The sequence below is a fragment of the Sinohyriopsis cumingii genome, chromosome 4 (assembly GCF_028554795.1).
Source record: "Sinohyriopsis cumingii isolate HCF-2022 chromosome 4, ASM2855479v2, whole genome shotgun sequence".
NCBI lineage: Eukaryota > Metazoa > Mollusca > Bivalvia > Unionida > Unionidae > Sinohyriopsis > Sinohyriopsis cumingii.
The window spans coordinates 7,898,433-7,913,656 of record NC_142964.1 but is presented as its reverse complement, the minus strand read 5'-3'; the positions used below and the strand labels follow the sequence as shown (position 1 = coordinate 7,913,656).

Genomic DNA, 15,224 nt, shown 5'->3' with positions numbered 1-15,224 from the left:
TTTAGGAGTTACTACAATAGAGAAAAGGAATTTTGCCAGACGAGACAGTATCAGTTTCTGAATGTGCAAAGAATAAATAACAAAATATATAGAGAGTAAAACAGTTATCTGCCCTTTTGTTTAAATTTACCTCTGAAGTCCAGAAGGTGAAAATGACCAAATGGAGCTAGCAGGTTTTTCAAAGGTGTACATCTAAAGTAAGGCCACGCTGTAAACTTCATAACCCACAGTACACTCTTCAATCATGCACCACTATAATGGGAATTAAAAGTTCTTCAAACGATACGTAAGATATACAAGGCTTTATTAAAAAGGCAGTATAACAAGTGAGGAAAAGTGGGGAAATTATGCAGGAACAGGTTGCAGATGGGCATCAGGTATCTTCTAAATAGGTTTTCCAATCATTTGTCAAGTGTAACAAAATCTACAGCTAAACAAATTACACTTATCCGAAAACGTGTTTTCATAAAATTACGAAATAAGAACAATTGTTCTAATTCCATGTGTTCTTTTTATTTCTGAATATATTTGTATGGACTAAGATCGCAAGACTCCGTCCTGATTTTTAAGGAAAATCTTTCAACCCATATAATCTTAATATACCTAAGGAATAGATAAATGTGTATAATTTTGAGTACCCCGTTCTAAGGGCTACTAGTATATCATGTTTAAATCTCTCTATTTTACTTCTAAAAATAAAATTTAAGTAAGTAAGGAATTAGTTCCGTATCATGTTTTGCTGATGGATTTGGAAGTGCTGAAATTCAATGTATGAACATGGTCTAAATGAGCCATTACAACAATTATTAACAGCTGAAAGAGGTCTTAGACTCCAGCTCCAGACTCTTTTTTTTTGCATTCTTTAGTTTCTTCCTCAGATTAATTTCCACCATTTGTTGTAAATCAGAAGAAAAAGAGACGCCAAGGACAACAATGTTAGGAGAAGACGACATACTCTTTATATGGATAATATCCTTTGATTTTGTGTTACAGTTAAATCCAGAGGATAGAAAAAAAAAACGCAATTTATTCATAGTTGTTTTAAGAGTATGTTGTGATTTGTCCAGAACAACAAAAGCGTAATACTCACTGACATCAAGGACCTCGCACACCACAGTTTGCTTTAAAATTGCAGCTAAAATCTAAACACAGATGATAAACTAACAAGGCGCAAGGGGAGCTCCTTCACGACATCCTCTTTAAAAGTCTAAACCATAACATTACATAATTCCAGTATTCATAGCACAACATTTAGCTTTATTACAACGCAGTTTAAATCACTTGCAAACAAAATCACCAAATTAAAAGGTTGTTAATCCTTTTCAACAAAGCTCTAGTTAATTGAGGAAAAGATGCTTTCTACGTTTACTAAAATAATAGACTATATGTATATTTTTATTTACCTGGTGCATGTCATAATATCCTTGTGCTTTCTGCAATGAATGTACTCTTCATGAATCCTCTTTGAGTACTGACGGAAGATAGTTTTTGATTTACATTCTACCTGCAATTGCTCCCTTGGCAATATTTAAAAAAGATCTTAGTCTCCAAATTTTAAAGTGTCTTCTGTCGTTTGCTTCCTCTGATAAATATATGACGATTCTATGACTCTCAAAATTTGATAGATTTCCTTCAGTGTTTTAGAACTCTGTTTCTTCTTAATAGAATGACCAATATTTTCAAATATTAATTTCATTTACAAAATTTAAAAGAACCTATGATCATTACATCGGGTGTTAAAGTAGGAATTAATAGTTTTGAAGGATACAACATTAATAAAAAAAATGCTAAGACACAATAATAGAGCAATGGTGTAGGCTAGGGTTGATTCTAAAACATTCGAAGTTTTGAACTAGATAAAGAATTTTCAAGTTAATAACTTACGAACTAATGTTCCATTGTCCTTAACTCAGATACAAATAAGCATGTTTATCTCCAATAATTATATATATATATATATGTATATATACATGTATATATATATATATATATATATATATATATATATATATATATATATATATATATATATATATATATATATATATATATATATATATATATATATATATACATACATACATGCATACATACATACCTGGAGAAATAGAGAAAAAGGATAGAGAAAGAGAATGAAACTGAATAAGAAATTATCGCAATCAGGACAGTGCTATAGATTCACCGTTGGGTTATTGTTCGACACAATCCAAGAAAGTATTCTGGTAACAATAACAAATATATTAGCCCTGTTCTAATGTTACAGTAATGGTCAGTATCAGCGACACTTGTGTTAATTTATATGCTATCTATCTAGATTTGCTGTATGGAAAAACATACAGACAATGCATCAATGACATTAGTAGCTTCTGTACGGGAGAAAGGGTGATGGTGGTGTAAACAAAGACAGAATTAAACTTGGATTTAGCATGCGTTTATTGGAGCTGTGGAAGATATAAATCTTTATCGTAACAGTCACCGAAAATCCGAAACTGATCTGTCTCGACTTTAATACGTCGATCCTATAGATAAGCTTGTTTCGGGTTCCATTGAAGTATCCAACAAACATTCAAACAATGTAAATCTAAATAGCTATGACATGTTTCATATTTCCACGTTATTATGATATACTATAATGTCAAGCCAGGCATCTCTTAGACTAGTATTATATGTCAGTCAAGGGATATTTACTAGATGTAATTGTTTATGGATGCGATTTAAAAGCTCATCATCATCATTATCATCATCGTCATCATATCTCTCTCACTCTCTCTCTCTCATGAACCAGTTGAGTTACTAACAGCATCAATTTCTCCAAAACTAAGGAGTGATTCGGGCGCACATGTCTACTAATGGTACCGTGAGCATAATTATATTCAAGTGTCCTTTTCATTTCTTGTATGAGAAAACCAGTGGGTTTTGCCCTTGAAACCCAATAATCAAGCATGCGCAGTTCTGCTGGATTACTTTTAACCTTGATGTGACATTCATCAGCTTTAACATTGTGACTTCTCATCATTACTGTACAGTTTGTCTTGTAAACAGGTTTCCAATGAGCGTCAGTCGTATTCGGCATCATCATGCGATTAATCCGATTGATAAGCATATGGTGGGTTCGATCCCCATCTCCAAACATTAGGAAATTCTGCATCTCTATCACTGTAACATTTTTCCGAGACGGTCTTGAATTGTCGTCCTGCAAATATTGTCACAAAAACCCTCTAGACTTGTCTTTCATACAGAAAGGGTATTCATCCATATCTATAGACATCTGCAACACGGTGTCGCGCCATTTCCCCTGAGAAAGCAGTTGCAACACCCTATTTGGTTGTCATGAATTATCTTTACATAGTCCTTCTTGCCCCTTTTTAGGTTAGTCTAGGGTATGACAGCCACAAGACCTGAAGTATATGATGAAGTCAGTTAGAATGGTCAGTTAGAACGGTCAGTTAGAATTATCGTCGCGGTGCACTTAAAAATCCTATTCCAATTTAATTTCCTGCAGTTATTTCTTTTCTTTCCAAGTTATTTGTTTTGTTTGGTTTGTTGGTTTGAATCTTTTGTGAAGGAAGTGATGAGGGAGGGAGTAATGTATTTTGTTTCTTTAGTCGTTTCTTTTCCTAAACGTGTTGTTGCGGTCAATATTGCTTACTATTTTATTTTTATTGTATAGTAACAGAATACATGTAGATAGTTTTGCTGATTTACTAAGAGATCAAAGTAACAGAGTACATAGGTTCTTTTAGGTTACTTGGTTTAAGTTCAATTTCAAAGATTTCATGAAGCCAAACTTCGTTTTCTCTCTTGCTTCACAGATGTGTGTGTATTCTCCCTTACACTTGAGAGAGAGAGAGAGAGAGAGAGAGAGAGAGAGAGAGAGAGAGAGAGAGAGAGAGAGAGAAGCAGAGAGGGAGACAGAGAGAGAGAGAGAGAGTATTGGGCTGTTTCAATGAAACTGTGTAGAATATCTAATTCGAGTAGAAAACAGTGAATATTAATAATTGTACGGTTTTTTCTTTATGTCGTTAATGAATAATCAGTGAAAATTCATCACCGATCTAGTGAGTATAAAAGAGATAGCCTGCTTTTAAAACATTATTTATAAATGCGCATTAATGCTCCAATAGGCTGACCACAATTTGATATGCCAACAATATTGGTATATCAAATTGTTTGCATGCCAAAACTTTCAAAGCCATGTTTCATTAAAAGACGCTTTTTCCAATATTCTCTGACATAAAATTTGGCAACTTCAAACGCAGATGGGGCCAACACTATTAAGCCCAACCTAACCTCATTATCTACCCCATTGATTAATTAGGAGATAGCTTGCACCTTAGCGGTGGGAAATATTCTGTAACTGCTATTTATGTACGCAAAACAGGCAACCAGTTACTAGAGTAAAATTCTGCATGAAGAGATAAGAACTCCAATTATTTTAAGTCTAAAAAATTTAGAATTAGACGATAAGTCAAGGTTTCAGTGACAACCAAATACGGGAATTAGACCGGTGAAAATCTGTGGCATTACAAATATATTACGTTACGCAGTAGGGTCGCAGATGTGCAAGAAATTAACTTCCTTTCATAATGACTGCTCTTCAGCTTTTTCTACTTTCTCTTTCAGAACTCATGGCATTCATGGACCTAGATTCAAGGAAAGGTACCGCCATCTTGGCTGCCAGCAGCGTATGAGGGATCTCCACCGGCTACTGCGGAACGGCAGTGGGGACAGAATGTATACAGGGATTTTACAAGGTCGCCTCCACAATCGACTGAAACAAGTCTGCATTTAGATCCTAAAGATGCATATGCAGTACGGTTTAACCATGGTGCATTTGCGTCCACTAATCATCTCGGCTGCCATGAGTGTATAAGGATAATGCCTCCTTGTTCACAGCCGCAGAGACTGCTTTTTGGGGGTTCTCGATAAACACTCCGTTCCTGACTTGCTGAGGCCAACTTGATTGGTCTCTACTCCAGGACCTGCGGTTCGTTTTAATACAATTTGACTGTGGACTATTAAGACGTACACATTCCATCTTCCATGTGCCAATTTTCCATTTGCAATATGTTAGAGTATTGGGATGATCATTTAGGACAAGGATGCGAACATTTTCGATTGCACTTTGATTTGTAAATATTATGATTTTCTTTGCCATTTGAATGGTTCTTTTATCACTCACAACTTTTATCAACAATGAAAAATTTTCACATTCGTGTTGCTGTTTGTTTGATGCATGCCATTTTATTCACTTGCCACTGTTTTGAAATTATTGGGTTGCCAAAAAGAAGGGTATGATCTATATCCTGTACTTCTGGTATTGGTTGTCACAGCCTCGATCTTTCTTTATAATACTATATGCTTCACGTTTGATTTGTATTACATTTACTTTATCCACATAGTTGAAATAGTTTTTTTATTCTTTGAAAATACATCGTTAATTTCTGGTTCTAAGTATAGTTCACTTTTAATACAAAGTCACAAAAGAGGCCACCATTAACACAAGGCTGGTTATTGCGTTCGTATTTTATGACTGAATGTCCATGGAAAGAGAATAAAAGTAGATATGGTAAATTTAATTGACACTTTCGACGCATAAATTAGAAATAGAATTGAGTAATAATTTAAAATAAACACCTGTTTACCCCTGTCGTTGCAATAAAACTGTCTGTAAAGTAGACACTGCCTGACAAGATTTGAGTCGACATTCCAGCATATAGGATACACATACTATAAATACTGCGAAATAAGTTTAAGGCCAATGTTGAAGTACTCGTGTATATCATCAAATATGGATATCTAGGTGTGAACTATCTACGAGATGCAACTATTGCTTTATATTTTGTTGAGCCAGGGTAAAATAATGAAGAGAAAAAAATAATAATTTGGGAGCTGTAAGCACCCAATAAGTCGTCTGCCTATAATTGTTCTGCTTCAGGATAAATTAGTTTTCCTGCACTATCCCGCGACAATATAGTTGATTAGTCACTTTGAAGCAGTACCGAGCATGACGTTCTTCATTTCTAACTAGACTGTCTTTCTATAATGCATTTCTAAATTTGGTTTAACTGGACAAAGTACTCACAAAAGTAATTATAAAATAAAAAATTTGGTTCTTTCACGTGAAAATAGTTCATGTTAATATCGAATTACGCTAACAATTCTCTTTAAAATCGTTTTCAAAGTCATTTGTGCATCGATTATAGAAATGTAACCTAGGTAATTTTCCATCCGTTTTGCAGGTGAGATATAATTTTTCGAGATGCTCTTCTTTTTATGTGTATATCCAAAATATGTCCGATCTTCCATCACACGCCACGGATCATTCACTCTCTTCAGTTTTATTTCACTGCGTGCAACCTGTCAACATAGTTGTTGCTGTTGTATCTGAGTTGGCAATTATTAGCATTCGACCTACAGATCTATAATTAGATTCCAGTGCAGCTGAAGAAACTTGAATGCTAAAAGGAGAAAATTAATAACAAAGTATGGAATAAGATTTACAAATTGATATTTAGTGCTTAAATGGACTGAGTGTATATCAAAGTGTGTCTGCGTGTGTCGTTAGATTTTGTATTAATTATATTCAGGTAGAATTCTTGCAAAGCATTTAGGATTTATATTTAAGTGTGTTACAAGGGTTCATACAAAGGGTTGTAGGGCGAGTAGACAATATTATTGAACTAGAGCAAACAAGCTTTACTTATGTACCTGAAGAATGGATTAATACTCGGATTAAAAGGAGCACATGAATAAAACCTAATAAAAATGATCTTGAAACAAATTTTTAAAACCCTTACAAAAGCGTCACTTAATAACTAGACGAAACATTACTACATCTCATTTTGATCCTTGCGAAATGTTCAGCTGGAAACTTGAAAACGATTGGGTTCAAGTAAACATGCGAGTATTTTTTTGTGTGCTTAGGTCTTCCGCTTCTAATCCAGTATGAATTGGTGCATAATTTGACAAATCAATGAATGGTTTGGTGGGAAAATACTCTGAATAATAGATTATGTAAGAATGCTAGAATCTGATTGGATCATTCTTTATATCATGTTCTTCTTAAATATCACACGTGCCCAAAAGAGTCATTCCCTGCCTGATTGCCGAGGTAGAACAACATAATCAACCATCAGTTTAACAACGACATCTGTTTATTTAGGTAAGTAACAGGTTCTGACTCTATCTGCGTAAAAAAATTAAGATTCGTCGCTTTTATAAATTAACATTTATCTTCACATTTTACATTCTAATTACAATTTATTATGTTTGTGTATTTGCTATTCATTCCATTTACAATTAAATATTTCTAAATGAGATTGTCGTCTGTAAGAAGGTGGGAGATTTCATTTCGTTCTCAAATTTGATTCCTTCAATCAGTAGGACATTATGTTCCCATAAGAAGCTCTGTTGTATTTTTATTTTCGTTTCTCTCTTTCTAATTCTCAATGTCCATTTATAGATCATAATATTTAATCTGTCGTGGTTATATTTAATCTCACAATTATCAATATTAATTTGAAATTTAAAAATAAAATAGGATCGATTTACATATCTCTTTATTTTATTTTTTATTAGATCTTCAAAGTTAGCACGATATTAAAACGTATTGTGATCTGCATAAGTTTGTCAAGTTAAATATTAACGTTCATGTCAATCGAGATTTAGTTTATAATTTGAAATATTTGAACAAACAGGATCCTGTCGTTTTGTATGAAAACATAAGAAAGAATGAAACATTTGAAAAATAGTATCCGTCTGTGTATAGATGGAATTAAATGAAAATCAACAAAACGCATCAAACCTTGCAATAAAAGACACAAATGTGAACGTGGGTCATTTCAAGGTGATTTGTTTGTTTGACCAAACGGCGCGTTTACATTTACGACGGGAATACCATACTAGAAATCAACACCTGTTTACCCCTGTCGTTGCAGTAAAACTGTCTGTAAAGTAGACACTGCCTGACAAGATTTGAGTCGGCATGCCAGCATATAGGATACACATACTATAAATACTGCGAAATAAGTTTAAGGCCAAGTTGAAGTACTCGTGTTTATCATGAAATATGGATATCTCGGTGTGAACTATTTACGAGATGCAACTATTGCTTTATATTTCGTTGAGCCAGAATGAATATTAAACAGAAGAAAAAAATGCCTTGGGAGCTGTAAGCGCCCGAGAAATCGACTACTTATAATCGTTCTGCTTCAGGATAAATTAGTTTTCCTGCACTATTCCGCGACAATATAGTGTATCAGTCACTTTGCACCAGTACCGAGCGTTACATTCTTCATTTTCTAACCTGACTGCCTTTCTACTATGCATTTCTAAATTTGATTGAATTGAACAAAGCACTCAGCAAAGTAAATATAAAATAAAACATTTGGTTCTTTCACGTGAAAATAGTTCACACTAATGTCGAATTACATTACAAATTCTCTTTAAAGTCGTTTTCAAAGTAATTTTTGCATCGAACATAGAATTATAACCTAGGTAATTTTCCATCCGTTTTGCAGGTGAGATATAATTTTCCGAGATGCTCTTCTTTTTATGTGTATGTCCATATGTCAGATCTTCCATCACACGCCACGGATCATTCACTCTGTTCAGTTTTACTTCCGGTTCTAATCCAGTAGGATATGATGCTTATTTGGACAAAATGATCACTGATTCTGTAAGAAACTATTCTGAATACTAGATTATGTATGAATCCTAGAATCAGATTGGTTCATTCTTTATATGATGTTCTTCTTAGATATCACATGTTGCCCGAAAGAGTCATTCCCTGCCTGATTACCGAAGTAGAACAACATAACTAACCATCAGTTTAACAACTACTTACGTTTATTTAGGTAAGTAAACAAGTTTTAACTCTAATTGCGTTAAAAATTTAAAATTTCGTCGCTTTTATAAATTAACATTTATCTTCACATTTTATCTTCTAATTACATTTTATTATGTTTTTGTATATGCTATTGATTCCATTTAAAATTAAATATATCAAATGAGATTGTCATCTGAAAGAAGATGGGAGATTTCATTTCGTTCTCAAATTTGATCATTTCAATCAGTAGGACATTATATTCCCATAGGACGCTCTGTTGTATTTTTATTTTCGTTTATCTCCTACCTCTCAGTGTCCATTTATATATCACACTATTTAATATGTCGTAAATATAATTTAAAAATAAAATTGCACCGTTATTTACATATCTATTTATTTTTATTTTTTATTAGATCTTCAAAGTTAGCACGACATTAAAACGTATTGTGATCTGCATAAGCTTGTCATATTATATATAAACGTTCATGTCAATCAAGATTTAGTTTATAATTTAAAATATTTGAACAAGCACAAGCCACACGTTTGGTGTGAAAACATCAAAAGAAGAAAACATTTGAAAAATATTATCCGTCTATGTATAGCTGGAATTCAATGAAAATCAACAAAACGCATCAAATCTTGCAATAAAAGACACAAATGAGAACGTGGGTCATTTCAGGGTGATTTGTTTGTTTGACCAAACGGTTTGTTTACGTTTACGAGGGAAACACCGTACTAGAATTTCAGTCATACCCGAATATAATATCGAGAGGTGGAATTTTCGTCAAACCCGATTATAGTTCCGGGTGCTGAAATTTCGTCAAACCCGAATATAATACTGGGCAATGGAATTTTCGTCGACTCGAATATAATACCGGGTATTGCACGTTTGTCATATTCTGAAATGCGATTACAGTGTCACATAAGTACTCATTAGAAAATTTTACATCTATCTTGTGTAAACTACTCCGCCGAAACGTGGTTCCTTTGGATTTGATTTAAAGGGATGAGAAATGTTCTGATCCGTAATCTACTTCTGTTCCGCTCTACACTTAGGTACTTCTGAGATAGGGGCCGGTATAAGGTGGAGTTCTTTGTATTTGGAACATGCACAGCGGAGAGGGAGAGTATTCATACCGCTATTGTTACCTTCCTGTTCTATGACTGAATGGTTTCAACATGTTGTATGGAAACTGCACTCTAAAGCCGACAGTTGATCAAAATGGCTGCTCCCGTATGGTCCAAAACTGCACCTAAACTAGTTTAAAGGATATGAATTTTGGCGCTTATTAACAACATAGGACAAAAACATTTGCCAGAACAGAGATTATTGAACCAGTTCTGAAAGTGCAATTATTGAATTATAAACTATATAAAAAGAGAAAAGTACGTTATCTGAGTGTTTTATTTCCACGTTACCTTTGAAGTCCAGGAAGCGAAAATAACCATGAGGAACGAGCAGTACGGCCAACCGTAAAAACGCTACCACCCGAATTACACCTATCGATCGTACACCAAAGGTAAGGAAATTTAAAGTCATTTTAACCATACCTGAGTTATACAGTCTTTTAAACATTGCCAGGAAAAAGCATATCATAATCGAGTCTAAAACTGTAAGGCCACTTACAACAGAGTAGAGCGCAAAACTTACAGTAAAATATTACAGTCCTGTGTATTAAACTTGGAATGATCATCCCTTAAGTTCACTAAAAATTATTTTCCCAAAGATTGCATTTATAAACATATTTGTTGTACATATACCAAATATGCAAAGCGTTATGATCTTCCATACCAACCCTGATTCCTCGCTGGGTCAATGCAAAGTAACGCCAATCACAAAAACTATGAACGCTCTGTTTTCCTCATATTTTCTTGAGGCAATGAGTTATTCAAATGCTAAAAATGTTCCCTTATTCATTCTATATTCCACATAAACTGATGTTTATTCTTTGTGAAATAAATGAAAGCAGAAAATCACAGTTACTCGCACCAACGACACGCATCATTCTTTACGTTAGGGGTGAATGAAGTGGTTGGAGATGGGGGACATTGTCTACGATCACTGATCGGACGACACCGGGTCTTAACCGTGCATGCTGCTCTGGGCATTGTCCTTTCTAGATTTTAGCATAGGTGGATCAGAAACTATTAACCAACTCACACATGCTCCGTTTTTGACAGGTTCTTACACATTGCACATTTGATTTGTAGACACTGAACGATCTGAAGATGCAGGAGGCGGTGACCTTGTTGACCATTTCCTCGTTAATCCTCTGTCACGGTGCCACACCTAATCACAAAGTGATTACATTCAATGCCGCTTTGCAAGACAGCCTTCCGATGAAAGTAGAGAGAAGGGAGGCACTACTTAAAGGTGTGAAAGCTTCCGGTGCCGATGTTGTCTGCCTGCAAGAGGTAATGATGCGAATCTCGGTGGAGGACGAATCAAAATTCTCGTACATGTATTAGAGTATTATTTCTATTAAATGTTATTTCTGCCCAGTATAATCAAAATTTCATCTCTAGAATCAAGAGATAGCACATTTCGTTATGTTTGTCGGTTTGGTGCATATATATATATATATATATATATATATATATATATATATATATATATATATATATATATATATATATATATATATAATATTTTAATTTCTCTCCTACTAGGATTCAACCCAGATCCACAGGTTACGATATCCATCGCCTTGTCAGCATGCACCAACACCCATTTACGTAATGAATATTTAGAAACTGAATTCAGTCTCATTTTATACGATGTGAACACCATGAGATTTGGAAGAAATTCGTTTCTTTATTCATTCTTGTCCATACTTCATGTATACGATGTTAGATTATAATTTGGCAAACCCAACTTTTTAGTCTCCGGAAGAGTCGCAATTGCTTGATCGGTTTGGAATCTATAGTAAATTGTAAAAAGCACACATGTTGAACTTTTTCCAAAAATATATAAACCATTTTGAATTATAACTTCAAAGATATGTTCAATGTGTGTCAATAGCGATGCAATAAATAATGTTCCCTCCTCCCGCAAAACTTATTTATGCCCCCTTCCTCCAAAAACTAAAATGTTTTCTTTTTTTTATGTGAATCTCTGGACCGATATGGCCTTCGCATTACATACCCACTAGCCAACTCCCTCACAACCCATCCCACAGCAGTTTTTGGGTGTTGCTTCTGTGGTTACTGTATGAGCGTAGTACCAGTCGAGTCTTCCTGTTTTCGACGCACTTCCCATTTACATCCTTTTTACTTCTTACACTATTACTTCCGCGGCAATACTGGAAAAAAAATAATATTAACACATCGAAAACGGGCGTTTTTGTGGTAGACAACTAAAATTCTAACCACTATCCAATCGTAAAACGAAAGCAAATAGTTCAAATTAAGTATATAATATCAGATGCGGTTATTAAAATGAAAACAAAGAAACTACCCTGCAAGTAAAATTGTAGATGGAACATCAGGTAGAATAAAGTAATGCTTTTATTTAAATTTAAAAATATATTTGACACTGAATTGAATGTAAAATAAATGGTAAACGCGTTTATCCTGGAAATATCTACAAATTGCAGTAACAATTATCCACTAATAAACATCAATACCGACATGAACACATATTTGTAAACAGTTTCAATTATGACTATGCCCGAAATGAGTCACGTGGTAATATCATTTCAGTACCATGTGACACTGACTTATGGCTGGATGCCCATTAGTACTGTCAGAATATTTCGTAAGAAATTGTTTATGACCATTTACTGCCTGGAATTAATTCTATTTAGTTGGGGGGTTTAATGGAGATATTTTGATCAATTCACGGCTATTGATGATAAGTTACGAATTTCCATAATTTTTTTGTCCATGTGGACCAATGTAAGTCCAAAAGAATAGTATGGTCAAGACGTCATTGAAAGATGCGTTCTTGCGTGAAGCTTTAGCTTCTGAGATAAAGTCAAAATTAGGAAGATGCCGTTCTTCTATATATTTAATTTGAATTCTTTGTTAGCTTTTCATATTGATCACAAATTATGTATATCTGTATTCATTACTTGACCTATGCCAAAAATCAGGTTAACGGGGTACCTGACCAGAGACATTTATTTTGTAAACAACATAATACATAGCTTACACTTGTCTTAGACTATAAATTTAATGTTCTAATCATTATCAATGGAAGTAAACATGATTACTTCTATCTGAATGTAAATGTTAGTTTTCACTTGGAAATTCCTAAACTTCTTTGACAACTTTGAATGCTTCAGAGAGGAGGCTGACCACCAACACGGCTCTGTTATTGCTTCTTAGCTTTTGATATTATGTTGTTTACTTGAAACATTATTTATTCCTGCTATAACATCAGAAGAAGGGTCATTGTTATTGTTGTGTTCAGTTTTTAATTTGGGTGGATTTATTTATTCAAATTAGTGTTCACTATAAGTAGAAAGAGCTCAATAATATTCTTGGCCTAAAACATTAATTTGGAATTATAGTGAATTCAGACAAGGAAATTTGGATATTAATGTGATACATCGCCATAGTCAGGACCATTGGAACATTATCACATTCGAGATTACAGGCACATTAATACAATCAAAATTTGAACTTATTTGGAATACCACTGGAATTCAATTAGAATTGAAATTTTAGAAAGAACTTGTATGACTGTTTAGGATTTAATTCACAATACTGCAGGGTTCTTTTTAAATTTTCACTCTGTATTCTAAGGGAATAAATTACTTGTTTAATTTTACAAAATTTCTTGATTTTCGCTCTTTTCTGTTACTTAGCTTAGACCATAGAGGCGTAACAATATTATTGGTGTTGTTGTCGTCGTCGTTTGGAGTTGACGCCATGTTTGTAGAGTATAATAGGACGTACATGGTGGCCAATATTTCTGGTGGAGGAAAACAACGGGCACAGTTCGGTACGATCCACCGACCTATGAAAAGCTCCTGGCAATCTTTCCCACATACTGAGATTGCGCGATTAGCCGAACCGAGATTAGAACTCACGCTGACAGATGCGAGATTGCATTGATTGGTAAAGGCTGGCCATTTAAACCACTCAGTCACTGACTAACACACTTGGCTTCCTATAACACGGTGGGCATCTGATACAAAGCAAGTCATTTCTTCATAATATAATATTATTAGCAACCTAAAATGTTATTCCGTTACCGTTACCAATTTCGCTTTTGTTCAGCAAAACAAAATGTTTGATATTTATTTATTTATTTGTTTCATGCAGCACAGATATTACACGCGTCCGCAATGAATCGTTCCTAGGTCGGATGTGTACTCATTTTCAGGCTTTGTGCCACATAAGTTTGCTTTCGTTTTTATTGTTGAGTAGGGCCTTTACTCTCGTTTATTCTTTCCATGTTCTGCAAGCAGAAAAACTGTACATTGCCTTCCAACATCTAGAAGGTGAAGCGTTAAAAAAGAATTCGTTACGCTTATTAATTTTATATTTAATCATGTTCTATATTGTTCCTGGTTAACCCTTATTCTGAATAAATTCCGGGTCGTACATTGTTTGATACACACATGAAGCCTTGTAATAATTTTGGGTTTAGATAGTGAATTCAGATTTGTATGGATTCTATTACCACATATCTAGATTTGTCCTGCTTTACCAGAATAGACAAAATGCTAATATACCTTTCTTAAAATGAAAACTGAAATATTACTAATCAAGTAATTAATTGACATAATTGGAATTGGTCAATAACAAAATATGGGTAGATTCTTTGAGATCCACGCTATAGCTTTGATGCGGTCATACCAGAAAATATGCAGCATGAAAGAAAACAATCGTAGACCTACTTGTTGGTCTAGAGTCGTTAGTGGTGTGCTTAGAGATGTGGGTTAAACAAATGGGTTATAAAATATATACCTGCCCTCTTTACAAACTTGACGCCGTGAAAACAGACCTGTATTTTCTACACGGTGATTCACAGGATAAAATAAACTTTCATTTTCTAATGCCTTTACAGTGAAACATTATTATTACAAAATGATTCAGAGATTTAAAAGTAGAAAGATTGTATAAAAAAAGTCAGCAATCGGCACTAGCATGGTAAATGCTAGCAGCCTCTGAACTCTGATAGGACAACAATAGATTGGAACAATGCATCATTATACAAGAAAACAGTGCGCGTGGAAAAGCGGAAGACACATTGAAAGAAATTCTCATTTTGAGTGAATACCTCCCTCTCCCACCGTTGAATTGTGTAAAACCACGTTGTACTGTAATACTACAGAAACAGAAACCCCCAAACAACTCAGGTGAATCCAATTAGCTGGTCAACACGCAAGCAAGACCATTTAATTCCGAAGTCGGACACATTTTGAGTTGCCAATAAAGTCTT

General features: G+C 34.3%; 1 protein-coding gene across 5 annotated transcripts in view; it reads left to right on the top strand.

Moving 5' to 3' along the window:
* LOC149800582 (uncharacterized) overlaps positions 1-15,224 on the top strand; it is a 77,784-nt gene that overhangs the window by 46,254 nt on the left and 16,306 nt on the right. The window contains exons 1-4 of one of the 5 annotated variants that reach the window (XM_089954536.1): positions 6,945-7,165; positions 8,762-8,858; positions 10,258-10,350; positions 11,042-11,245. In XM_089954536.1, the coding sequence (XP_089810662.1) occupies positions 11,060-11,245 (186 nt within the window). In that variant the 5' untranslated portion in view covers positions 6,945-7,165; positions 8,762-8,858; positions 10,258-10,350; positions 11,042-11,059. Of the gene's footprint in view, positions 1-6,934; positions 7,166-8,761; positions 8,859-10,257; positions 10,351-11,041; positions 11,246-15,224 lie in introns of those variants that run through there. The other 4 variants (XM_089954537.1, XM_089954539.1, XM_089954535.1 and 1 more) reach the window with 4 other exon arrangements.